This window comes from Lagopus leucura, unplaced genomic scaffold (assembly GCF_019238085.1).
Source record: "Lagopus leucura isolate 7727_CA_CO unplaced genomic scaffold, USGS_WTPT01 Super-Scaffold_100001, whole genome shotgun sequence".
NCBI classification, from domain to species: Eukaryota; Metazoa; Chordata; class Aves; order Galliformes; family Phasianidae; genus Lagopus; species Lagopus leucura.
In genome coordinates this window covers 66,516,902-66,543,834 of record NW_024962262.1, presented here as the reverse complement: position 1 = coordinate 66,543,834, position 26,933 = coordinate 66,516,902, and the positions used below count along the sequence as shown (strand labels likewise).

The 26,933-nt window shown below is 40.7% G+C and overlaps 1 protein-coding gene and 1 long non-coding RNA gene across 3 annotated transcripts in view; one reads left to right on the top strand and one right to left on the bottom strand.

Moving 5' to 3' along the window:
- The first annotated feature begins 177 nt into the window (after window positions 1–177).
- On the top strand, window positions 178–7,269 carry LOC122178259. The gene is made up of 4 exons (XR_006178261.1): window positions 178–250; window positions 928–1,028; window positions 3,312–3,385; window positions 6,733–7,269. It is a non-coding gene; the product is annotated as an uncharacterized LOC122178259 (long non-coding RNA).
- LOC122178257 (cytochrome b-245 heavy chain) overlaps window positions 5,080–26,933 on the bottom strand; it is a 28,868-nt gene continuing 7,014 nt past the window's right edge. The window contains exons 1-13 of one of the 2 annotated variants that reach the window (XM_042868332.1): window positions 24,922–25,018; window positions 22,853–22,948; window positions 21,733–21,843; window positions 18,188–18,272; window positions 17,549–17,694; window positions 16,507–16,697; window positions 11,324–11,453; window positions 10,640–10,732; window positions 9,541–9,794; window positions 9,113–9,275; window positions 8,170–8,316; window positions 6,922–7,046; window positions 5,080–6,178 (exon numbers count right to left, since the gene is read on the bottom strand). In XM_042868332.1, coding sequence (XP_042724266.1) covers window positions 6,052–6,178; window positions 6,922–7,046; window positions 8,170–8,316; window positions 9,113–9,275; window positions 9,541–9,794; window positions 10,640–10,732; window positions 11,324–11,453; window positions 16,507–16,697; window positions 17,549–17,694; window positions 18,188–18,272; window positions 21,733–21,843; window positions 22,853–22,948; window positions 24,922–24,966 — 1,713 coding nt within the window. In that variant the 5' untranslated portion in view covers window positions 24,967–25,018 and the 3' untranslated portion in view covers window positions 5,080–6,051. Of the gene's footprint in view, window positions 6,179–6,921; window positions 7,047–8,169; window positions 8,317–9,112; window positions 9,276–9,540; window positions 9,795–10,639; window positions 10,733–11,323; window positions 11,454–16,506; window positions 16,698–17,548; window positions 17,695–18,187; window positions 18,273–21,732; window positions 21,844–22,852; window positions 22,949–24,921; window positions 25,019–26,933 lie in introns of those variants that run through there. The other variant, XM_042868331.1, reaches the window with a different exon arrangement.

Genomic DNA, 26,933 nt, shown 5'->3' with positions numbered 1-26,933 from the left:
CTTAAATAAATATAAGTATAGCTGATGGATTTTTCTAATAGTAAGCTGCCTGTATTGCCCTTGAGAAATGCAGCTTTTTTTTTTTTTTCAGCCTAATAGCTTGGTGTTGCTGTTTTCCCCATCCAGCTTCACAAGTGAACATTCATATGCACACCGTCATTGTCTGCATTGATTACCGCTGATCCCAGCCTCCTCCAGGGTTAAGATCCTCTCCCCAGACGTTGCTACAGGGAATGTATCTCCATCATTGGTAACCCATATCCTGATAACCATAACCAATATCACTCTGGAGTGGTTTAGAGCATACAGGCTCCTACAGAATCAGTACATAAAGCTCTCAAATAGGATATTGTCTTTTTGTGACATATCAGAAAAGGGCTCTGGTGAAGTCCTGTAAATACACTGATATATTGGCCTTCTTATGAAAAACTCAGATCGATGCTCATATCACTGTTGTTATTGTAGAGTAGAGCTGATGTTCAGAGCTGCTGCTTGGAGAAATGTTCACCACATACTGTAGGGCTGCTGGAAAGCCTCAGGCAGTGAGTGATGTGACTGACATCCCCAGCTGGTAACTTCATTAATTATGATGGCTTCTAGTTTGGTACCAGTTGAGCGTTGGACAGATTAATTCAAATAAAGGCATTGGGACATTTGTAAACAACAGTGAGTAACCTTAGGCAAGGTTCCCTGGCTATATTTACAACGTGGGTTTTGCTGGTCTCAGGGTATGAAATAGCAGTGAAAGGACTCACAGCTGCAGCAATACTGGTGGCAAAAACTGTGGTCTTTGGAGGTTTTCTGTAAACTGAAAGCAAAGCTGTAGTGGGTAACTGAGCATTAGTTACTACTCTATAAATAGTATTTGGTTGCTGCCTTTGTTGCTGCTTTTTACACACCTTTTTTATTATTTATTTTGGTTTGTAGAATTGAGTCTTTGCTGCTGAGTGCGTTGATTTGTGCACATGTGAGACAGATAACAGTGATGGAAGAGGATCCACATGTTTATTCAGCCATTTGCAGCACTGGTACGGTGAGAGTATTTTATGGACTTTTCACAGCTGAGAGGAACTTTCACTGTTTTGGAGCAGGAGGAAGCAGCTTATCACCTACAGGGCTCTTTATCTGTCTTCTGAGGGAGGTTACTCTAGAAGGTATTTCCTTGTTGTTTGGCAATCTTCTCTGATTATATCCTTGCTGCTATTTAAGAAAAGTTCAGATCTCAGAGAGCTTGTGTGAATTTGCCACCTGAAAACAGACTTGACCCATTGTCAGTTACCATAGATGAAAGGGAAGTATGAGAAAAAGGGCAAGAGGGTGGTAAAACCACAGCAGCAACCGTCTTCTCTAGCTGCTCATGAGAGCTTACCCAGCCCTAGGCTGACCTGCAGTGGTATTTACTTATGCTTTGTCTCTCTGGGACTGTGAGGTAGAAATCTCTTCGGTTTGGAGAAGTGGAAAGGCTGTTACATGAAACCAGACTTCTGCTCTGCTCTTCTGAACATCGATAGCACAGCGATGTATAAGTTGTTGCTGAGCAGTGCTTACACAGAGCCAGGGATGTTTGAGCTTCTGACACTGCCCTGCCAGCAAGGAGCTGGGATATGTAAGGAGCCAGGTGGGAATGCAGGCAGGACAGCTGACCCAGACTGCCCAAAGGGATGTCCTGGACCAGGCGGTGTTGTGCTGAACTACAAAACTGGGGGAGCTGGTGGGGGGCTGTTCAGGGACTGGCTGAGTATCAGTGAGTGGTGAGCAACTGCAATGTGTATCATTGATTTGTGTATTCTTTTATGATTATCATTATTATTTTCTCTTTCTTTTCTGTCCCATTAAACTATCTTTTTCTCAAACAACGGGTTTTACTTATTTTCCAATTCCCTCCCTTATCTCACTGAGGGAGAGTGAGCTGTATGGTGCTGAGCTTCCAGCCAGGTTAAACCACAATGGCACCAGATGACTTCCATGTGTTTTTTAAAAACATAGGAGCTCATAAATCTTCTATGTAGAATTTAAAGTAATAACAATTAAAAAAAAAAAAAAAAACAACAAAAATCCAAAAACACAGTAGTTAAATGTGGAGACAAATATTACTGGAGGGAAACAAAACAGTCTGGGCAATGCAGAGCTGCCTACAGCCCTGGTACATTTGTAGTGACAGGGGAGGTTGCAGCTGAATCACGTCCTGTAAGACATGTGCTGCACTGCTTGGAGTTTGGAGCAAGGCTCCCCGTGCCTTTCCCTGCACCTACAGTGGGCCTAAGCATTTGCAAAACCATCAGAAGCATTTTGAGAACTGGAGATTCTCCAGAGACTTGCAGAGTTGAGGAGCAAGATGAAGAGGGTGAGTGAAGCAGCAGTTGGTAGGAGAGAATGAATGGAGAGAAATCCGTGGTAGCTGAGCAAGCAGAGAGAGACCCATGCAGTGTCCAGGCAAAAGAGCACAAGTGGAAAGGGAGGGATGGACCTAGCAGAATTGCAGATCTGGTGCACAGCTGGAAGGCGTTTGTAAGCTTTCTGCAATTCTTACAATGCATTTCTACTCTGCTGCTATTAATTTCTGTTTGTCTGATCTGGCTTCTGTGTGGTGAATGTAAATGCGACCAGTGGCTTGCTAGGGTCTCTATCAAGTGCCAAAACAAATGTGTGCTTCATGACAAATAACTACACTGGCTTGCATCTGTGGAACTGTTGCTGTTGTATTCAGTCAGATGTGAGCATTTGATGCTGCAAACTCTTAGAACCATTAATATCTTAATATTTGCTACTAACAAACAGAAACCCACTGAAGGATGGAAAAATAAGAATAGTCAAAACAAATTTGTTAAGAATATTCCAAAATAGAGAATAAACCTGCAGAAGTGTTTGATAGTCAACTTTTTGGTTTTCTAATTTGATTTATCCTCTCACTTAAGGACTGAAATGCAGAAAGTCTCCACCCAGCAGACAAACTCGTACAGAAAAGAGGAAGCTCTATTTCACAACTAGCCTGGTTTCCCCCTGGGAGATGTGTGATGGTGAACAGGCAGAACAGTGTCTTTATTATAGGTTAAAATTTATGAAAACTTGGACTTCCTTTGCATGTGGGCAGCTTTGCAAGTATTTACCAGGGAAGCAAGGAAGATGAAACTCAGTGCATGCTGAGATTTCACATGTTAGCCAGAGATGACCAGGTGCCTTGCATCCTCCAGAACCCTTTCCAGTTTCCAAAATTAAGATGGGAAATAGGAGCTGATCAGCACTCCAGAGGATCAGGTTCCTTAACTATATTTAAGGTTATTGATTAATTAATCAAATTCTTTTTTTTTCAGATGGCTGCCTTTGGGAAGACAGACAAAATATTACATAAGAAGGAAAGTAAAAAAATGCTGACTGGGAGCCACAAGTGAGATCAATTTCTCTCTTCATCTGTTTGAATTGAACTGCTAATTCTTTCCATTAGATAAAGCTTTCCATTAGATAAAGTTGGTGTTCTAATCCAATACCAACTGGCTCTACTTGCCATCAGCAGAGCTTTTTTCATTTGAGTAGGGAATTTTCGTCGCTGGATGAAAGGACAGATCGGGCTTCAATCTTCTTCATAAACTTAGGTGCAGCTTGAATTCAATACTGCAAATCACAAGTCCTACACTCCTATCACTGCTGATTGTGTCTGGAGGGATAAGAGGTGTCATTTCTTTTACAGTCATCCCTACAGAAGAAGCAGAGATAAGACTGGAGGATACTATAGGGCAGCCTTAGTGAGGTAGCTACACCTAATGTTCAGACCCCACTAGAAATGAGGATGATTCTGAGGGTTTTCAAAGCCCCCCACAAGCATGGGCAGTGTCAGAGCTCTGCCTAAGCAATTCCAGTGACTCATTTACTTTGGCACCCAGCAAGTCAGCGATGTGGTACAGGTGTGGGAAGAGTTTTGGAGTGGCAATAGACCCTCATCAATGAGAGAGAGTTCTGTCAAGTCCTGACTTCTGCCTATGGCAGCCATCCCTCCTCCCTTGCACTGCCTCCCCCAGCTGTCCGCAGGAGCAACCTTGGGATGCCCCTGCCTTTCAGAGAATCTTGCTGCTGCTTCTTGCATCAAGGTCATGCACCTCGTAACATTGCTTAAACTGCTAAATACCACATTTCCTAAAGGCAAAAAACCACTTTCTGTTTTCAGAGCAGGCTCTTCAGAGCCAGGAATTTGACAGCGAAAGAAATCTGTTGATTGCAAAAACTACCCCTGCTGCTGCCCCTATGACAGGAAAACCCCAGACACCCAGAAAGAGGAAATTTTCAACAAGAAACGCAGCCTACAGCAGTGGTCAGATTCCAAGCAGTGTTACCTGGCCATAAAACTGGACTATCCTGTGGGCTCAGCAGTAGCCCGCTGTAGCACTAGCTCTCTCCTCAGGATGAGTGAAGAGCTCTGTATGTCCTGTGTGGGAAGCAGTAGTGTTGTCACAGCCATCACCATGTAAGAAATGGTTGGTTGGTTTCTTGTAGCCCATCAGTAATACCACAGATGAGGGGAACTTTTATAGATCAGGCAAGCCTTTAGAAGGAGGGCTTTACTCCTTTAAGCACCCTGGTAGACAGTAGCATTGATTTAAAACAGTACCATTATTCCATGCTTTGCTGAACAGTAGGGAGGTTTCAAACTAGTTTTTTCCTGATGTTTGTATTTCAGTGCAATTTCACTCACATATCATGAATTTAAAATAAACTTCATATTCAGATGATGACTGATAATGCATGTCTTATATTTTTGCAGCATTTACTAAAACAAAACTTAGAAGGAAATTGAGAAGCTTTCATCTGCTTGCTCTTTTGTGTGCTTTAGGAAGGCAGTGGTTTAATAATAAGCACAGGATTCCTCTTTCTGAGTTTGAAGGGACAAACGATCCCTGGTATATGCATGCAGCAGGTTTGGGAGTGTCATTAGAACTGGCTACAAAAAGAAAGATCCCCAGAGTCGTAAGAATTCTGATGATATTTTCATTAAAATCAAAGCCAAATATTTCAGTGCTCCCTGTGCAGCATGAGATCCTTATCATTTCAGTAGCAATTCATTTTATTCCAACAAAGAAGCTTCTTTAATTCCGCTTAAGCTCTGTTCTCATTTAATAAGTGGGTTGCAAACAGAATTATGTAGATTTAAACATGGCCCCTTTGAGGGAAAGAACTGAAAATTTCCCCAAGGGTTGATCTGTACTAGCGTTTACCAGCTGTGACTTCCTGCCTTTCAGATGTGTCATATGGCAGTTTCCTACTCACATATAACCAAATGGTAATCTGTCCTTCTGAGGTAGCACATAGTGCTTAGATAACATTTACAAATGGTTTAAAGGGAGAACACATCAGGTCTTGCAAGATGGAGGTGTAAAATATGCAACCAGACAGCTGCACAAACTTGTCTGCAAACTTGACTGCAGCTGTGGCATGTTGGCAGTGGTGCTCTGACATCCAGGTGGCTCCTTTTCAGTACTCTGCTTTCCTAAAGAGAACTGGCTGCTTTTCAGCTGCTCGCACTACCTCCTCAACAGGGTGGTTAGGCTTGTCTTTGGAAACCCGAGAGTTGCTTGTGTTCAAAGCAGATTTCCTGTATTAAGGAGAAATCTTTCCCCTTCACCCTTTCCTAAATTCCTATTTTGAAGTACTCTCGATAGCCAGCGTAAGCTGTGTGTAAGTAGCAAGCATTACACCAGAATGCTATCTTGTTTAATAGCATTAAGCTTTATCAATGTGAATTGGATCCCAAATGCATATGGCTGCCTAGAACCTTCAGCAGTCATTATGAATAACAGGAGGATAAAGGCAGTTATTTGAGAGGAAATCCCCTTATGAAGACAAATAGGTTTCGGCTAAATTGTCAGCATGTGGGGGGCAGTGCAAACTTTCCTAAGGTGAAACTTGATTCTTACTCTACCACAGCATCAAAATAACTCCAAAGAAGCAATGGGATATGTGTTAGTGTAGCTGAGTCAGAAGCTGGGCTATCCTTCCCAGACTCCAATCAGAAAGAGATCAATGTTCAGACTTTGTAATGAATGACTGCCACGTGTCTGGGAGTTAGAAGTTTTCCTTGTTAAAAATGAAGTGTACTCCTCGTGGGTCAGCTTCTGAGTTGCTGATGCTCTGCTTGCTGAGTGTGTCAGCGAGGCCTTCAGGTCCACAGAGAAAAACACCTATTCTGGAACTGTTAAGAAAATAGAAACATGGTCAGGAACTAGACATAGAGTAGCTGGATGTTCATGTAAATCAATCTTACGTTCTCTAGCAGCAAGTATTTTTTCTCACCTACAGAAACTAAAGCAGAACAGCATGTCTGTCTTTTAAAACTTATCACCCCTTCAAACTTGCGAGATATTTACTGCCACTTCTGAACCAGGTGGTGAGTTAAATCTCAGCTCAGCAGAAGTCAGCGAAGACAATTTTATTGACCTCACTGGAATCAGTGAAGTAAAGCCTCAAAGAGTTTATGGCAAAAAGTTTTGAAAGGAACTAATCAGTTTTTTTTTACAGATGACAGCTAAAGGTCATCTGTACCCAGGTGCTGTTTTTTGTTTTGTTTTGTTTTGTTTTTGAGGTAGAAGGTGTTATTTTTAGAAGTGTTTAGAAGTTGAGTGACATTCCTATCTACTTCAACTTGAAAGATGAGATATATTTTTCCTAAAACATCTGCTAGTAATTAGACACTGCATCAAGTGTCTCAAGTGTCCACATACGGATGATCTTTTTTTTAAACTGCAGGTTAAAGTAAATTGGTCAAGACCCGATGGGATGAAACCCTACATCAAGACCATGGCTGAAACCAGATAGAAAATACCTGAAGACTGTTATTAAAATATCATCAACATTATCAGTCAAAGGAACAAGATTGTGCTGTTATGGCAGTTAAATAGAGGACGTTCACAGACACTTTCAATTGTACAAGATTACCCCGGATGCTGCCTCGCAATGGTTTTGAACTCATTTTCCCAGTTAGGTCTTCCATACAATGTTTTCTGTTTAAGGCCTGTAATCACATCCTTCTCCTCTTCATGATGCATTACAAAATGAGTGGCCTGTGAAAAAAGAAAGACAAAGGATAGTGTCATGACAATATGCATCAAATTATTTGCATTCCGAAAACATTCCTGTAGAATTTATGGTATTTAGAAAGGAAAATTAACACAAGTCCTGACCAGCAGTGTCCATCTCTCTCTTACCCCCAGTCTGGGTTATCTCAAGAACTGAACACTTTGAACACATAACAATTATGTTCCTTTTTCAATGAACTGTTTTAGTCCTGTAAGAACTGTAAAATAAAGCTGCAAATTAAAACAACTCTTTCCCTTCCCTTACAGTAATACAACTCCTATGACCTTAATGAAGTTCTGCCAGTTTGATCTCTAGAAGGCCTGATCCATATGAGGATGTTTTGTCTACTCTCTCTATGTAAATTTCACTTAGAATCATCTAGGAGGAAATAGAAGACAGTTTTAGGGCTAAGGTTGAGCCCTTGCTGAGTTCTGAAGCCAAAAAACTTAGAACTTTCTCCAAAAGCAAGAATTGCATGACTTTTCTTCTTTCCTTCATGTTTTTTTCACTGTATGTGTGAGGTAACTTCCTACCTTACTGCTACTCTATCCCTGTAGTTGAGCTACAGCACTTAGACACACAGTGAATTTTTCAAACGCGAGATATAAGTGACATAAAGCACCACTAAAAGTACCAGAGTGAGCACCTTTCCTTACTGAGTCACATTCTCTACTGAGTCATGGAAGAGCTGTTCCTTCATCACTCTTCTCCAACCCATAATCATGGGATCAGACAGAGAACTCATGAATGTTCTGAAACAAATATGCTGCTATCACTCAAACTTTTTGCATTAGCTTCCCCAAAATGGCATTTTCTGTAAGCAGTAACAACTGCATTAGATACACCTGCAGGGCGAGCTGAGGTTGATGCTGTGAGGAAATACCACTTCCCAGCGTGCACAGCCAGAGTGAAAAAAAAGAGAAAGTCAGTGCACATCAGCAGCTAATCTCATGTAAGTTCTAGTGAGTAGTAATTATCTGCACTTAAAACCCCAGAGAGCCATGTGGACGTCCAGAATAATGACCATATGAACATTTATCAAAACATAACACACTTGCTAACATCAGCCTGGGGGCACAAGGTGATTATTTTCCATAGTGTTGTTACCTGAGTTTCATCCCAGCCAGTAAGGTAGATGTTATAGCTGAGAAACTCTGCATTATTCCTCTCCTGCATTTGAGTCTCCAGAGACTGCAAGAGGTCAGCAAACCATTCAAAGGCATGAGTGTCCCTGCAAAGCCAGTAAAAATAGATCTGGAAGAGAGAAGCGAGAACTGTCAGGGGACATAGGTACTTAGGTTTCTGGGTTTCTGTTTGCTGACTAAAGAAGGACTATGGAGTTCTTGAAGATATTGCTCTGACTAATTCAGTAAATGGGTAAGCTGGTGCTGAAGCTATTCAGGAGTTTGGATTGAGAAGGTGAGAAGGTTGTGAAGCAGAACAAGGAAATATCTTTCTCTTCTGCTGGTGGTTCACATTTGTAGTTGGGGATGTTTTCACCAGTTTTATCCCTGTGAAACAGTTTGTTAGCACATAAAATAATGACTTTGGTAGATTCTATCTCCCATCTGCTAGCAGGGAAGGTAAATTAAAGCAAGTAGCAAAACCAGTTCTGTCCACTGAATACAAATGTAACTGCAGTGTGACCCCACACCTCTGCACAGGGACTTTCCAGGGAGGTGAAAGGAGGATGGTAGCATTGTGCTACCACTGACTCAGTTACTCTCTCTGTTCTTAGGGAAGGTATGTTTGCACAATGTTTGCACGAGCTGCAGTTAGTGCCTGTGAATTAATGGCATGTCTTGTTTGTCTTGCATGGCTTGAATGGCACTTCCAACACAGGTGGAAATCCCCAGGACAACAGCCAGGCTTTGGGTGCTGAATTTTGCTCCTAGGGTATTTCCTTCCGTCTTTCTCTTCTCTTTTATTTTTGCAGTTTTGATCCTCCAGCTTCCATGATCACTTTTCTGGGACTGCTTTGATTTTGACCGTTGGTCCTCCAACAACTAAATGGGTTCTGGGAAATCTCTATGACAAAGAGGGCACGTACCTTCTTAAGTTTTAGGTTGGTTGCATCGTGGCAGTATTTGTACCAGACAGACTTGAGCACAGAAGCGAATGGCGTTACCCCTATCCCGGCTCCAACCAGCATAACAGTTTCATAACTGAACACATCCTCACTAGCGGTTCCAAAGGGGCCATCTACAGCTATCCTGAAATCAAAAGTACATTGAAGAAATAGTGGATATTTATTAGCATCATTTAAAACAACAGAAAGGTGAAATATTTGCCTGTTGCACCAGGAAGTAAAAGAAAAGGTGGAATTGGTAGAGGAGGGAACCGACGTGAGCAGTCTAAGACCAACATCCATGACAGAAGTTGTTAAGGATTGTATCACAGATGCCACCAGCCAGGTTGAACAAAATTTCAGCTGCCCTAGATTTTGGTTGACTTTACAATGCTTGACTCCGTACATACTTGGGCAACTTCCATGCTTCCTGGAATTCCTGCTTATCACATCCACAGGCATTGAACAAGCCCTCTGTCCAGTCTCCTACAATACGGACATGAATGCTGAAGTAATCCTCTTCTGGGGCAGAGGTTAATGTGAATGGATGCCATTCCAGTTTAGACACTGCTGGACATTTGACAAAAATGTATTGCCCGACCTCCATCTTGAAACCCTTCTTCATCATCTGGAGCTCAACTGTCTTGAAGGGATGAATCACCACCTACAGTAAGAGGGACAAGGAGAAAAAAAGGCAGAAGTAAAAGGGTATCTTCCCTGTTCACTGGTTTTGTCTACATTTTTCATCGCTAGCATTGCCCTCTCCTACAAGAGCAGGAAAAGCAGATGAAATGTTCCCAGCAGAATGGGGAGTAAGGAGCAGTGCCTGACAGCCAGGTGAAAGACTGCAGAAGATGCTAAATTTTTGGCTAAAGTACTTTTTTGCACCATTCTTGTGGTCACTCCAAAAGGGACAGGTCAGAGTGGGGACTATTCAGGCTGGAGAAGGGGAGACTGAGAGGGGATCTTGCCAGTGCTTACAAATATCTAAAGGGTGGGTGTCAAGAAGATGGGGCCAGGCTCTTTTTGGTGGTGCCCTGTGACATGACTGCCCAGAGAGGCTGCGAAGTCTGGAAATATCAAAAAACCACCTGAATGCTTTCCTGTGCAACCTACTTTAAGAAACCTGCTTTGGCAGGGCAGGTGGGCTACAGGATCTCTGGAGGTCCCTTGCAACCCTGACAATTCTGTGATTCTGTGCCAGGAAATGTGGAATATTTACATTGCTATAATTTATGCAGATACGTAGAAAATGAATTTATCTTCTCCACAATTCAGTATTGTACTTAGCTAACTTTTCCTTCCTGCACTCTTTTGGAGACAGGCTTAGAAACAACTACACTTGGATGTTAGAGAGTAGTACTTTTTTTTGCCTGTTAGAAACCATGACTTTCTTGAGACGTCTTTATTTGAAAACACTGTATGACATGTAGGAACCCTGGTTTTGCTGCACCATCTAGAAAAACTGCTAGTGTTTAGCCCAGAGTTGAGCACAGCAACAACACATACCTTTGTGATAACAACCTTCTGCTGTGATCTCCAAAACCGCACCAGCCTCTCACAGAGGTACAAAAACATGGGACCTACTACCCATTTCCATGTCTGTTAACAGAATAAAATGGGAAGTTAAATTACAAAGATGGCAACTGAGATTACACTGAATTCCGGATACACTACAAACAGATGTTAAATTCAAGTTACATGTTATTTATCAACCAGAGTAAGGAACAGTTAAAATACGTGACACCTTCAAACTGAGTTCTGTTCAGAGGGGGAATTTCTTTCCTTGTTTCCTTGTTGTATTTGCATTTTTAGTTGTTACTATAGGTATGAAATGGTAATTTCCTATGAATGATTTTGTCTCCACCTGAGTCTGGACATTAATTTTCTGTTAATGATCATCAGGCTATTAATAATGTGAAACTACTATGTAGATTATAGCACTTTTTGGAACCCCCATGATATGAAATACACTTTGGTAAACAGTTCTCAGATTTACTCATCTGTTTTGCCCGTTAGTTGTGCTGTTGTTACGAGGCACTGGAAGTGGATTGTCTGTAGTCCATTTTGGGTTGTAATCCATTATGTGGAAATCTTGCTTAATGTAAAGAAAACTACTTTGTGCAGCAGGTTTATACACTATTTAACAAAAAGAGTAAACAGTCGTTTTTTTTGTACTGGATTTTTTCTTACCATAGGAGGATTCCCTGCAAACTGGGGGACAGGGCAAGCTCCTTTCTTTCCCCAGTCAGTGAAATTCTTAGAGCACATCTCTGGAATATGTTCAGCCAGACTCACAGCTGTCTGTCCCCGCACAATGCGCCTGAAAAAATGCAAAACATAAAGGGAGTAAGATGGGAATTAAGGAATATCTGTCACTTACTGTTATTCTGTGTATTCTTTTTCTGCATAGTTACTGACTCCTGCAGTGCTACTGCACCTTTTGATTCCTCTGTATGGCTCTGATCTATCCAAAACATTGTAGGGGGAAATACTGACTACGAGATCAGGTGAGGAACTGTGAGGTAAATTTATTATCGCTTCCAGAGTGTAATTAACACTAGGAAAACTCAATTCTTTTCAAAAAAAACCCTACTTTTTCCTTCAATAGGAAAAGTGAAACATGGAGTGGGCTCAATAATCAATAATAAAGTTTCCTATTGATCACTGCAGCAATTATTCCTGTTATTTTTCTTAAAAATCAAGGACAGCCTTTTCCGAAGAACACTATTCCTTAGGTAATTTCTCTCTCTTTACAACTGCAGAGTAGATTTTTAGTTGATGTGATGGAAACAGGTTCCTCTAGCTCAAAGTAGCTATGTTGGCTAAGCAAGCTGATGTTAGTTGATAATCTAGACTCAACATTCTAACGTGAGCTTTGCTTGTTTTGTTTTGTTCATTTATTTTATTATAGAGAAGCCTGATTGCTCCAGTTCAGCAGAACTGATGCTGGAAAAAGAATTCAGTTTTGAGAAGTAAAAGTATATTTTGATCGTGTTCACCATTTCCTGCACCTGTGTGAAGTTCTACCATCCTCAGGGCCACATCTGAGCCCCTCATATGATGGCAATTAGTAGGTTAAGATCTAATGACTTTCCATAGAAATGGTCTGATTCTGATCAGACTGTTTGGTTTTATGCCAATATAACTCTGTTGATATTTTCTTCCCATGACTTCCCTTTCTGCTTTTCAAGCTCAATTTCCTTGAACTTGGCTGTGTTTCTAACATTTCAAAGAAATTAGGTATCCAAGTCATATGTACGCCTAGGTTTAAGTGACAAATGTATCAGAGGATTATTAGAATGCCTGTGTGCAATCTTGAAAGTTAAAGATTTCACTGCTTATAGATATTACCAATGAACCTCTTCCTCATTAAGGGTTTGACTAATGTCCTGCCTAAAAAATAAAGAGAAGAAATGTCACTGTCCCAGGAGCATCATGAGTTGCAATTTTCAGAAACATCGGCTGCAATTCACTTCCCCAACAGTGACAAGGGCTTCATCTGAGCTGACCTTGGAGTGATTTACAGGAATGGGAGGAGCCCATTTTCTGCCTGTTTTCTGCCACTCCTGAGCCTGTTGCTTAAGGGTTAGTGGTTTTCACCCTGCCCTACACTCCATTCGAAGTTTGACAAGCCAGCAGCCTGTATAAGGAAAGGAAAAGACTAATTTTCACTTACTACACGCTGTAGGTGACCTTCCAAGATTGCAATTAAGCCTTCAGCAATATAGCCTTCTTATTTCTTCTTTTTCTGTTAAAAATTTTACTTTAGTTTGCCAAGCAGAGTGATCTGAATCTCTGTATTCCTTCCTCCTTACATTTACTATTGATGGGAAGGTCAGGATTTCTATCTGTGATGTGTAACTAATAGACAAATAACATCAGTACTAAAAAGTACTGTAACAGCATCAGACAAGAATCTGCCCTCTTCATTCCATTAACTCTGTATTCTTCAGTTTTCTACATATTCATATGTATTCATGTATGTTTGACACAACCTTCTGTCTCTTGAGATAAAATGACATCTATGTGCCTTTCAAACACGTTGAGAGTGTCAGATCATACTTCTATATTCATCTGCTCCCAAAGCAGTGCCTGACAACCACACGGATCCCCACTGCTGCCTAAACTTTTCAGCACTGTATTAAAATGGTGAAAGTATAGTCATCATGGAAAGAACAAAAACTACATTTTTATGAAATGTATACTACTGTTAGAAAAAGCAACGTTTGCTTTCTAATAGCATTGTGTAGTAACTGCTGAAAAGTTTAGACATTTTGTCAGTAGTTACATGATATTTCCAAAGGAAACAAATGCCATTTACTCTCCTTCAATTTTTGCTCTAACATTCTTCTTGTTTCAGAAGTCAAAACAGACAAACATGCTGCTGGTGATTCTCATTTCCCTTCTATTTCTGTTCTTCCTGCTGTAGTCTCATTTCTTTTTTTTTTTTTTACTGGTGCTACTGGACTAAGAGGAAGTGTTGTTGAATAGTCATTATTATTGGGCACTTTTAATACACTTTCCAGTGCTCTGAATCCTCAACTAATTTTAAGACCTAGAATTTCATTTTAAATGGATAACACAGTATATCTATAAACTATGAAACGTGCCTCGGATGCTTAAGGATTCTCTTCATGCATCAGTTCTGTAGTTTCATAAAATGAAACTGAAGTTTCATTTTGGAAGGCCAACAGGACTGATGTCCTGATGGGGGTTTGTTACAGACAGCCTAACCAAGATGAAGAGATGGATGAGGCATCCCACAAGCAGCTGGCAGAAGTTAAGTGATTTGTAGCCCTTGTTCTCATGGGGACTTCAACTTCCTTGATATATGCTGGAAATACAATACAGCATAGAGGAAGCAGTTTAGGAGGTTTCTGGAGTGTGTGAAAGAAAACTTGTGATGCAGCTGGTAAGAGAGCCTACCAGGGAAGGAGTCCTGCTAGACCTGCTGTTCACAGAGAAGGACTGGTGGGAGATGTGGAGGTCAGGAGCTATCTATCTTGGACAGAGTCACCACTAAAAGGTAGAATTCTCAATTCTTGGTGATGTCAGCAGGAGGGCCAGCAAAAACCTTGGACTTTCAGAGGACAGACTTTGAACTGTTCAGGAGACTGGAAGGGAGGGTCCCTTGGGATTCATCCTAAAGGGGAAAGGTGTCCAGGAAGGCTGGTCGCTCCTCAACATGGAATTCTTAGAGCCACAGGAGCAGGCTGTCCCCCTGTGCTGTCAGATGAGTCAGCAGGGAAGAAGACCAGTGTGGATGACCAGGGAGCTTTCTCGGAGGCCCAGGAGGAAAAAGAGTTTACCTGCTGTGGAAGAAGGGATGGACAACTCTGGAAGAGTACAAAGAATTTGCTAGGATATGCAGGAAAAAAATTAGACAGAAGCCCAGCTTGCACTGACCCTGACCATTGTAGCAAAAGAGAATCAAGAACTTTTTTTACAAATATATTAACAATAAGAGGAGGACTAAAGAGAACATCCATCTTTTACTGAAACATGACCTCTGAGAATAAGGAAAAGGCTGATGTTCTCAATGCCTTCTTTACATCTGTCTTTAACAGTCAGACCAGCGATCCTTGGGGTATTTTACCTCCAGACTTGGAAATCTGGGATAGGGAGCAGAATAAACTTCCGACAATTCAGGTGGAGACAGTTAGAGACCTTTAACTCAACCTAGACTGCCACAAATCCATGGGGCTGGATGGGATCTACTCCAGGGTGCTGAGGGACCTGACACAGGTGATTGTCAAGCTGCTTTCTACCATCCATCAGCACTCCTGGTCAACCAGAGAGGTCCCAGAGGACAGGAGGCTTGCCAATGTGGCTCTCATCTACAAGAAAGATCATAAGGAGGATCTGGGGAACTACAGGCCTTTCAGCCTGACTTCAATGCCAGGGAAGGAGATGGAACAGATCATCTCAAATGAGATCACACAGTAAGTGTGGGACAACCAGGGGATCAGGCCCAGTCAGCACGGATTCACAAAAAGCAGGTCCTGCTCGACCAACTTGATCACCTTCTATGACTGGATGATCTTCTGGTGGATGAGGCAAAGGCTGTTGATGTGGTCTACCTAGGCTTCAGCAAAGCCTTGGATTCTGTCTCCCACAGTATCCTCCTGGGGAAGCTGTCAGCCCGTGGCTTGGACAGGTACACTCTTTGCTGGGTAAAGAACTGGCTGGATGGCTGGGCCCTGAGAGTGGTGGTGAATGGAGTCAAATCCAGCTTGTGGCCAGTCATGAGTGGTGATCCCCAGAGGTCAGTATTGGGGCTATTTTGTTCAGTATCTTTACTGATGAGGCAATTGGGTACATCTTCACTAAGTTTGCAGAAAAGAACAAGGTGGAGGGAAGTGCTGATCTGCCTGAGGGTAGGAAGGCCCTTCAGAGGGATCTGGACAGGCTGGATTGATGTGCTGAGGCCAATGGATGAAGTTCACCAAGACCAAGGGCCTGGTCCTGCATTTTGGCCACAACAACCCCAAACAACATTACATGCTTGGGCAGAGTGGCTGGAAGACCATGTGGAAGAAATGGACCTGGGGGTGTTGGTCAACATTCAGCTGAACGTGAGCCATTGGTGTGCCCAGGTGGCCAGGAAGGCAAAATGCATCCTGGCTTGTATCAGAAATAGTGCAGTCAGCAGGAGCACGGAAGTGAGCATGCCCCTGTACTCAGCTGTGGTAAGGCTACACCTTGAGTACTGTGTTCAGTTTTTGGGCTCCTAACTATAAGAAAGGCATCAAGGCCCTGGAGTGTGTCCAGAGCAGGGGAACAAAGATAATGAGGCATCTGGAGCAAGTCTTATGAAGAATGGCTAAAAGAATTGAGATTGTTTAGTCTGGAGGAGGCTTAGGGGATACTTTATTGCTCTCTATAACTGCCTGAAAGGAAGTTGTGGCAAGGTGGGGAGCAGCCTCTTCTCCTAGCTAACAGAGATAGGAATAGAGGTAATGGCCTTAAGTTGCATCAGGGGAGGTTCAGGTTGCATATTAGGAAAAACTTCTTCTCTGAAAGAGTGGTCAGGAGCTAGAACACGTGTGTGTGATGTAACTCCTTTCAGGTTTCAGAGATCAATTAAGAATTAGAAACAGGCACTTTGAAAAAAATATTTTGAATTAAAATATCGTAAGAAGTTGATTATTGGTGAGCTTAAGCATGCCCGAGTCTCATATAGTCTTATGCATGTGAATAATTGCTGTATGTATCTGAGGGCCTGTTGGCCTCAGAGCCTGTACTGGCACATCATTAACTGCAGAAGTAACTGCTCCTTAGTGACTTAAGTCTCTATGTGCTTCTATGAGTGGAGAGTTTGAAGCTAAAACAGAGTAGTGATCATGTATTGTATGGTAAGTGCAAATACTCACCCAGCACCATGGATGACAAGGCCAATAAAGAAGATGACAAAAAGATGGTGAGTGTACCAAAACACTTCAAAATATGACCTTCGGATGATTTTGGTGGATGATGTGATGATTAGTATGAGGGCCAGAGTGATGATAACACCAGTGATACCAGCCAAGTACGTGAAAGCCACATATAAGCCTCCCACAGGATTCTGTGAAGTAATTGCACATGTTGGTCAAAGGGGTTGCATCAAAGCTAAGGCAGGTGAACCATCAGTCTATCTCACTTGCCAGATCCTGCACCCCGTTGCAAACCTTTAGGTTATCCTCTGTGAATTTGCCAACAATGCTTTGAAAACGTACTTCAATTTTGTTGCAATGCAGATCTGCTCCTACTAGAGAAAGTAAGAATAGAAACAAAGGGTTTCATACCTATCTGCACACCAAAGACAATTTCTTATTCTGCTACTGCTCAGCAATATGTGTGTGGGAAAAATGAACATTTTTGCATAGCTCTCTTGCTAAAGCTGAAGTCCCACATCCATATTTAGAGCTAAACTAAAACTCTTTTTTTTAGTGGTGCTGGGCAGTTGTGGGTCTCCCAGCTTACAAGAACGTCAGATTCTCAGAGCTTCTGAGAAATTGGGAGGTTTCTTTTTCTGTTTTCTTTTTCTTTTTCTGTTTTTTTTTTTTTCTTTTTCTTTTTTTTTAATTCTTTTTTTAATCCTGAGCTTAGGGAACCCAATTTCAAATGTTTTTCTCAATTTCTGTCGACCTTTCTGTGGGAATGCCTGCCTTACTCAAAAAACTTCTTTTACAGGGCATTTTTTTTCTATGCTGTTTTAAAGCTACTTTGAAATCCTCACGTGAAGAAGCCTAAGGTATTACAAAAATCAGCAACACTATTACTGATCACTACAGGAAAATGAATTACAAAAGGCTTTCCTGCAAGATGGTTCAAAGACAGATTGTGCACTCCAGAAATAGACAGCCTTCTGAGATACTCTTAGGTAATCATCCAAATGAATGTAATAATGATTCTTCACAGCTGGATGTCACTTACCGGAATAGTTTGTCTATAAAAGTTGATATAGCTTTCATGTGGGCCATCACCAAGTCTAGAAAGCACAGCTGCCAATGTTCCTTCCTCTTCAACACGTGCATGCACGCTCCACTCTACATTGAATAAGTGTGCAATGATGTGAATTGCTAGGAAAGAGAAAAAAAATAAATAATTAGGGATAAGTACAGAGTAAATGCTCCCTGTTCTGGGGTAAGCTTTGTAGCATTTCTCAACAGCAGCTTAGAACCTGTGCCACTCCCATGGCAATTTCGGATCACTGATGAGTGTTAATTCTTTCATAATTTCTTCTATTTGTTTCAAATGTGCCAGCTAAGAAATAAGCCTAAACAGAAATTTTAGTCAGAGTATTTGGTTCTAAAGGCATTGTCAAATACCTTTTATTAATCCTTGTCATGAATGTTACTAGCTGTGAAAGAGAAAAGCATCCTTTCTTATTCATCTTTTGCTACCAGTTGCAGAATAATACTTACTTACAATGTTTCAAGCCTTCATGCACTCTGACTCATTTAAGTTAATAAAATCAGCTCTCTTCCTATATCCTTAAGAACTTGGATCTCATTTGAATTCTATGTAACACGAACAGGAAAGCAATAACCAGAGAAACATTTGAGTACCAACCAGTATGAAGGGCGATCATCCATGCCACCATTTTGTGAAAGGTGAGGTTCCTGTCCAGTTGCCGTCTGATACGGGTAGAGCAGCACTTTGAGTTTGAGGAAAAAAATATTTGCAGACTACTTGTGATTCCTACACACACTTATTTAAATGCAGAGAAAAAAAATGGAGGCCCTGAGCACAAGAATTGGTGACATTGCTGGTAAAGAATTAGAATTCCTAAATATAAACAAAAATATATTACTCCATATATCAGAATATGATAATAACATGTTGTATTTTAATATGTCTAATTGAAACAAAGTATATGACAATGAGAAAGCAAAATAACATCAATTATGGGAAAAATATATCTATCTTATCTGTGTTAAATTTAAATTAGATGCTATAAATGGAGGGAATAATCATACTCTGCCATGCCTGGAGAAGTTGACTTGTACTGCCACATAGCAACAGGACCCTGCTGCAATTCACACTCCAAGCATCCAAGTTTGGGTGCTTCCACTCCAAACACATCAGTTACTTCTGGTTCTAAGTGTTTCCTATCCCAGAACTCTGGGTGTACTTGGCAAACACTCACTTGCAACTTGTCAGTGGAATTACCCAAAGAGAAATAAGAATAAAAAAGTCTCTACTAATACAAGCTGAAGAACGGCTCTTAGAAAAACAGAATGATATTTTCATTAACTATTATGACAGGTACCTGAGAGGTCCCATCTAAATTATAGTCTCTATTGTAGTCAGCAGGAGTTTTCCTATAAATTCTTGCTCATGTAAAGCTAGCATTTGCTGTCTCCACACAGAATAAAGTGTAATTATTCTGTGTTGTGTCCTTATATTGCTTTTGCTGACTGACAAAAACCCAGAAATTACTAAGCAAGCTAAAACATGAGAGCCATATAGGTGTTTTACACAGCCAATTAAGAGAGCAACATAATCATCCAAGTGCTTGCTGAACACTAACTTTGTAGATGGTATGGTAAAGTATCTTCCCAGTCAACAGGGTGGATCACATCATCCCAGACATTCAGAGTGAAACAGAAGGGACAATAGAACACCAGAACAATTAAGCATAAGACCAAGCAGTAGCAAAATGCTGCAGTTAGGTTCAGTGGTGAAGCTCATTAACAACAGCAATGAATACAGAACAAAGGGGTATGCAAAGACAATATTGCTGTTACTGATAAATATCTTTGTAGTGAATGATTTCTGGGTGGCAGGATGTAAAGGGAGGGAGTTTCCAGCACACTGCTATTGAGCAATTGGTTTGAACAAATTTCCCCTCTCCCTAACCTCAATGGCATTGCTGTTGGAAAGGCCACTACCCTTTCAATATGTTACATGACATTTAAAAATCCTGATTTTCTTAAGAAATCCTCACAGAGCATAATTAATTAGACTGAACAGCAGAACAACCATAAGCAACTGTACTGCTGCACCAAGGCTACGACAGTCCCAGCACTACCCCTGGCACATTGGACTTGGCATGTTTTGCTTAAGATAATCACCTTCTTCCTGAGGTATAGCCTTATTGCAACATGCAATTGCAGTTAAACAAAGTCTGACTGCCTAACAGTCCTATTGTATGTCTCTTCCTCATGTCCTTGTACACCCTCAGAGCCTTTAGCTTCCTCATACAGCCAGACAGTGAGCTGCAGGCAGGCACCAAAACCATGCAGCTCTCTACATGATTCTCACTTGCAAATTGAAAAGGAGATTTGCAACTAGGGACAAGCAGCATTAAGACCCAGCTGGAATAAAATTCTCAGCCCTTAGAATCATATTTTAGCATTACTGTAATGTCTCTGCAAATGTCTTCAGTTCTTTCATTGCTTTGAGCTCAGAAGTCCTCTTCCCAACCTGCTTTCAGCTTGATGCCTGTGAGATCTAGTTCAGACCTCATGAAGACCTGGTATGATCAAGATCTCATCAGTGTTTTCCAGTTGTATTCATCTAATGACAAAACAAAATCTTACTAAATTTATGTTCATTATTAACTTTTGCAGCTTGGGGAGCCAGCTGTCATTGTGGCATATACTATTTGATCTTCCTCAAAGTAGAGGAAGAACAACTTTAGCCCTACATTTTTAGTTATTATTCTTTTTCTTTCACGCACATGGAGACAGCATGTCTGCTTTTATCACTACCCAGAATCTGAAGGGGTATAGAACAAGACAGAAAGTCTGGTCTGGTATTTCCAAGTTTACATTTGTTAGTGCTATGCCTAAAAAAGGCCAGAGCACTTTGGATGGCATTGGAAATATAATTTAGGAGCAGAGGCAGCTCATATTCACCCACAATGACTGCCAGAGTATATGTACTAGGTGAATATATAGCCTGGGTTGTGTCTGATTATTTTCTGGTGGCTTTATATCCCACTCTCCTCTGCTATGAAGGACTCTTGAAACTGCACATATTGTATGATTGCTTATTCTTTTGCTCTGCTTTTTCCACCCTAACAAACAGTCTCGTCTGCATGAAAGAATTTCTGACAGATTTACAGATGAAAACCATGTTCTGTGAACTAGTGTTGTTGACTGCGCATATACTAAGGATGACAGAAAGAAAGGAGTAATCATATATTTGGAAGGAAAGTTGATGAGCTCAAGGAGAATATTATTCCACTGAGGTGTGGCGTGGCAGCATACTGGTCCTTGATAGGAATGGAGTGACTGTGATGCAGATAGAAATGAGGCAACAGGATGAATAGAAAAAAAAACACAAGAAGTGCTAGGGTCCCCTCAGCTGACAAGGCACATCCATTTTGTATTAACAAGGTTTGCAACTTACAGTTCCCTTTGGAGGCCTAATCATCAGAGCTGTGGAACAGGAGCCTTTTTTTTTTTTAATATGCCTGGATAATTTTATTTTTTTTTTCCTGCATTGTTTCTGTTATAATAGACAGCAATCTGCATTTCAGCAACGTGACAGAGTCAGTGCTACCATAGGAAGCCACTCCAGATATCACCTAGAATTGATTGTCCTTTTCTTAGTTCCTTGATACTGGGCAGCTGGGAGCTAGAAATAGTCAAAAGGGTGGTGAACTTCTCATCCTGAGATGGACATGCAATGCAAAAAAGGAAGAATGTAGTTTATGAACTTGCTGAAAAGGTCCCTTTCTAAAAGTCTGTGAAAGCATGTATTTGCTGTAAGAGCTGAAAATGCAAGCAAGGAGATAAAGGCTAATTTATCCCACCATGAATGGGTACTGTATCATTGATAGACTAGGCAAATATGTGTAAGCACCACCAGTGATGGTTGGCATGGAGCAGAGGGCCTTTGCATCTGAGACAGCATGATGCCCAGGAGACAAAAAAAAAGAGGAAGGGTAAGTCAAGGCTAAATATCTCAATAGAGCTCTAGGCTTACCACTAGCATATAGACCTCTGTCTTGCTCAGAGCAAAACCCTCAGCTTATCTGCTTCTTCAAAGAAGAGATCCCAAAACTATGGTATATTTGGGGAACTTGGACAAAGATTCTTGGTGCACTTGCAAAGCTACTTGGGTTATTATTTGTCATAAATTTTGAAATTCTTTTTTCATCTTACCGCACTTGATCCTCTGAGGAAGGAGAGCAAGTTTCGACATACTGGCAGCAGAATCAGCATGCAGTTGAAATTCAGACACGCTGCAGGAGCTCTTGCCAGAGCCAAAGCACGCTGAAATTGGAGAGGTGCTATTATTAAATTAATTACCTAAGACACTATCCAGGAGACAGATAAGCACAGATTTTATATGTGATTATGACACCACTATTCATGAGCATGAGATTTAGAGTTAGTTAACAATGTTTGCACTTCAGAGCAGCCATGCTCTGGCCTAGTTAGGGGCACAAATGCAGAAAGAGAAGATTCTTCCAGATAAGCTACCTTCTATTTACAGTTTTGAAATAACACAGCAGTATGAAAAGCTCCCCGTCACATTTGGCAGTTGGTAGCCAAGTGCAGGTGCAAGTTTAAACTAGCAGCATTTTCCTTCCCAACATTTGAAGAAAATTTCCCCGCTGCTATTTCAGTTGGCTGAATTAGGGTAGACGGAAGGACAGCTTAAGAGGGAAGTGGTTTAGTGTTCAGAAAAGCAATGAGACTGGATCCAGAATTCTTCACAAATGTAGGTTAGTCTTTCTTGCAACTAGCACCAATATCAAAGAAGCTTTGTCATGCTCATAAAGCTCTTCTCAGTTTCAAAAGGTCTCTTCAGAAGGCCTAGGACTCTAGCTCCAAACTGTCCCTTGTGTGTGCATCTCTGTAAAAAGAATCCAGGGAAATTCATTGCCTCATCTTTTAGGAATATGTTCCCTTGATAGCCATATAAATTGTTTTGTGCTACGAAAAACAATTGGAAGGGAAAATGATTGCATCATAGTTCTAGAAGCAATACTTTATTTGTCTCCTCCTTAATAAAGTAGCCACCATGCATATTCACTTTAATTACCCTGAGCACAGTTGTTACCTGGAAACATCTTTAGAATGAGATGTGTCCATTTTGCTATCAGCTTTCTATTCAGAAGCTCTGGACAACTATGTGCATTCAGTTATCCGTTTATTTGACTTTTAACTCCTTCTTGAACCTGTTGCTCCAGCAAACTAATCCTGTTTCAATCAAATAAAACTAGGAAAAATTGTGTGTGTGCACTCTGTGCCAAGATAATGTATGCTTTGTACTTACGCCAAGGAGTACTCTGCTGTAGAAGAAATTTTGTGGGAGATCATATGCAAGATAGAACCACCAAAAGAGGAAGATGTTTAACCCCAACCACACAAGCTGAAAGAAAAATGAAGAGGAAACTTTAAACTTTGTTGATCATTCACGAAAATTTACACAGCACAGAAAATGGCCAATGAGATCTTTGTGTTTCTATTTGTAGAGACAGCTGTGCTGAGTATGAGGGTTCAGCAGGGAGAATATATATATATGTATATATATATTTTTTTTTTTCTGGTAGAAATTAGCTTTGAGGTGTATGGAAATGGCAATAAACACAAATACAGATATTGGCAGCTGAAAATTTTGCATGGTTCTAAGAATTTAGACATGATTATATAAGAACTGTGATATTACATGTGTCTAATTAAGTCTGTGAGGTTAGTTAAATCTCCAAACATCATTAAAAGGTAGGACCTCTTCAAAATGGTGCTTCCTTAGATGTATTAACCTTTGTATGAGGAACACTTAATTGCTGTTCAACAGCAGCAAGAAGCTTGAGATCTAAATATAGATTGCCTTAATTACACCCAAGGCCTGACCATAACGTTTTCTATTGTGTAGGAGGCTCTAAACGTCTGAAATCAGTCAGCAAGAAATATTCAATGCAGGCATTTAGGTAGAGTTTAGACTATCCAAAATCGGGTTTTTTTCATAGCTATACTGCAGTACTCTCACAGTGTGTATCCTACAGTGCAGATTTCTTCAGGTAAAGGGAAGTTATTAGCCCTTCTCAAAACTACAGAAGGTAGCCCATCTGGCCGCAGAAATTTGGCCATTTGCCCGTCAAATCAGCTGTTGGCTGATTTCACATACTGTGTTATGTGGTACAATCTGTATCAATGCACCTCTATTCTAAACAGATTAACCAGGATGTACAAACAGACAAAAAAACCTCCAAGAACTGGGAGAAAACTCAGTCTATGGCTGTAAGTTAAGGATACCAGAAACTGACTTGACAGTAGCTCAGCCCTCTCGACCCATATTTTCGCTGGTCCTTTGGCCCAACCTGACACTGTAAAAACCTGGGATTGGTTTGGCATTTGAAGCCAACATCTTACCTGTATGGAATTAGTCTGGGAAAGTGAAGGGATTTCCATCAGGTGGCATTAGGTGTCTGCTTTGTTGGAGCAAACCAATATAAATCGTGTCTGTTTCTATCAGGCATGGGACAGCCCTGTATAATAATACTGTAGTGGGCAATGAAGAATGCTTTGCTAAGGATTTCGGTGAATAGTACTTACACATACTAACCCCACCTTGCAGAAATCCCTTAAATGGTGTTACTTTGTTATTACATGTTTTATATATTATAATATAAACATATGTATATACTTATCTTGAGTATGACATTGCACTGATGTGAAAAAAAGAGAACTTTGAAATACTAGCTTCTGCCTGAATTTTCTCCCATAAGGAGTTGCTTACTGTTTATCTAGATGAAACAAGAGTGAGATTTTTAGTACTTTTAAATCTTGCTTGGAATAGTTTAATATACTTCCACAGCTACTCCATGCAAACTATTCAAAATGGATTCAAATGCTAGTTGCCCTAATGAAAAATTCATCACTTTCTGCTCTAAATTCTGGAATCTGACTCTAATGCTAATTTTCTATCCTCAAGACACATCCAACCTGCTCTCAGTTGCATCTACTTCTGTTTACAAAAATGCAAGAAAACCCTGTTGTTGTGATTGCTTTCTATTTTGAAGTTCAATAGTTAACAATGAGATGCAGTGTTATTTCTTTTCCTTAATTCATCGTTGCATCTAAAAATAGCAGGCACTTAAATGTATTTCTACCCAAGAAAACAGCTAACATACAACCATTTCTCAGTTCACAGTGGAACCTACAGCAACGCACGTACCAGGGAGAGCTCCTTCAAAATCAAGTTCTTGAAGTGCGTCACTGCACTTGCTGCCCTAGCTTCTGAATAATCAAACACATTATCCGCTGACACAAAGAGATCTGCTTATTAAAACACTCTGCAGACCTTTTTACTGGACACAAATCACAATAAAAAATGGTACTTACAACGACAAAGATGGACAGTCCTTCATTCTCCACCCAGTTACCCATGTTTGCCCGAGACAAGAGTGCACGACAGCCCCGTTCTTTCTGGGACAGTGTCTATGACTTCTCTCATAAGGAAGTGAGAGCAGAAGCTCACAGCAATCTGTTTCCTTTCTCATTCATTTAGGAAATAAATTAACCCATAGTTCAATTTCATATCATACCCATAGTTCAATTTCATATCATACCCATAGTTCAATTTCAAACATGTTTCTACCAACTTTTAATAACTCACACACCTATAAATGATTGACATAAACTATCTCTTCCTCAAGATACAGAGTTTGGATAAAATAAATACTGTAACTGGTGAGGCTTCCTGCTGAAAAATGTATTGTCACTTTGAATAATTTTCAATGCTGAACTGTAATACACAATTCACAGAAGAATTATCTCATCCCAGCCTTATCTTCTTTATTATCCCAGGTCAGAGATGCCATTCCTGCAGATCCCTCTTGACAAATAGTCACTAGAATGATTTATCTTTTGATCACTCAAGGTTCACAGGAGCCTCCAAATATAATCAAAAGCTCTTCTTTTTTGGGACACACATGCAAACTGTAACATTTCCTCTCCACTTGGGTTAGCAGGGAGGACACGTGTCACTTGACTGCCTGGGTTTTTTTTTTCATTTTTTTGTACTCTCACACAGTTCCAGCTCTGGGAATTCTGACACTATGAAAAAAAAAAAAAAAGAAAAAAAAAAGGTAATGACTTTGCTTCTGTGATTGTAGAAAAGAATATGGAAAATGGTCCGTGTATATTCTGTAGCTTACAAGCCCACCAGACATTTATTCCAAAAGTATTCTTTCTTTAAAAAGAAATACCTTTGAGGGAGTTTAATGATTTCTGAATGTTTTGCCTCTATGGTATCACGATTCCCAAATCCACAATAAAGAGCATGAAATGAAAAGTGGTCAGGGAAGGCAAAGTGTCTGTTCTGATTCGTGGATGTCCATTCTAGCTGTGAAGACTAGCCAGCTCCTTCCACCCAGGAATAGCAGTATTCTTCCTGTTTTTTCTTCCAAGCAAGTGTGCGAAGCCAGGATGCTCTGAGCTTCAACAGCCCTGGCTTGCCTGGCAGCTCCTCAGATACAAGAGCCACCAAAACATGGACTCTCTGCCTTAGGAGGCTTTTGGCAGGCCATAAACTCCAAAGGGGCAGGGTTTAGATCAGTCACAACTGTCAAAGTTTGACACTCTCTCAACTGTCTGACTAGCAGCCATGAAGCAGAATATAATTTAGTTGCTCTCAGCCAAGCAGTTATCAAATACCCATAGCTTATCTCACCACCTGAGCTCAAGGCATAGAGGTTTTGAATAGTTCCAGAGCCGGTGGATGCTGTAGCTCCCTGGTATTTGGGAGGTTTGCCATTAATTGGAAAATGGACAGGACAACATATAGCATGGTTTCTGTATGTAACAAGTGTGGCTAGAGTTGGTATCAAAACCACCCACACATCACCCTCAATTTAATTCTGCTGTTTGAACCTTCTGAAAATGTGAAATATGACTGGTGTAATATCCCAGAGATGTATATGTTTCATGCTTTGGTCTAGTTAAAAAAAAACAAAACAAACAGCATCATATACAAGAAAAGGGAATGTTGGCAGCTGTGTATTAACAATTATGTAGGAGTGTGTTAAACTGAAGTATGAAAAACTGAAACACTTTTTTCTTACTGTTTCTAAAATGTCTGTCGTGCTAGCTGATTACTGCACGCTGTTTTTCTTCTTTGTAATGAATGGTTCAGTGAACCATTTTCTGTGTGACAGCCCTGAAAAAGTACTCAGATCTCAGGACTCTTCACTTCCTCACAGTAATTTTATGCCAGTTATTCTAGTTCCTCTGTTGATCTGTGAAATAAAGCTCTGTGTATTTCTGTACAAATTTAAATAACATAGGACTGAGTGTTTCACACCTGCCTACTAAAAGGGCCATGTAAAATTCTGCATGCACAGATTCCAAAAGAG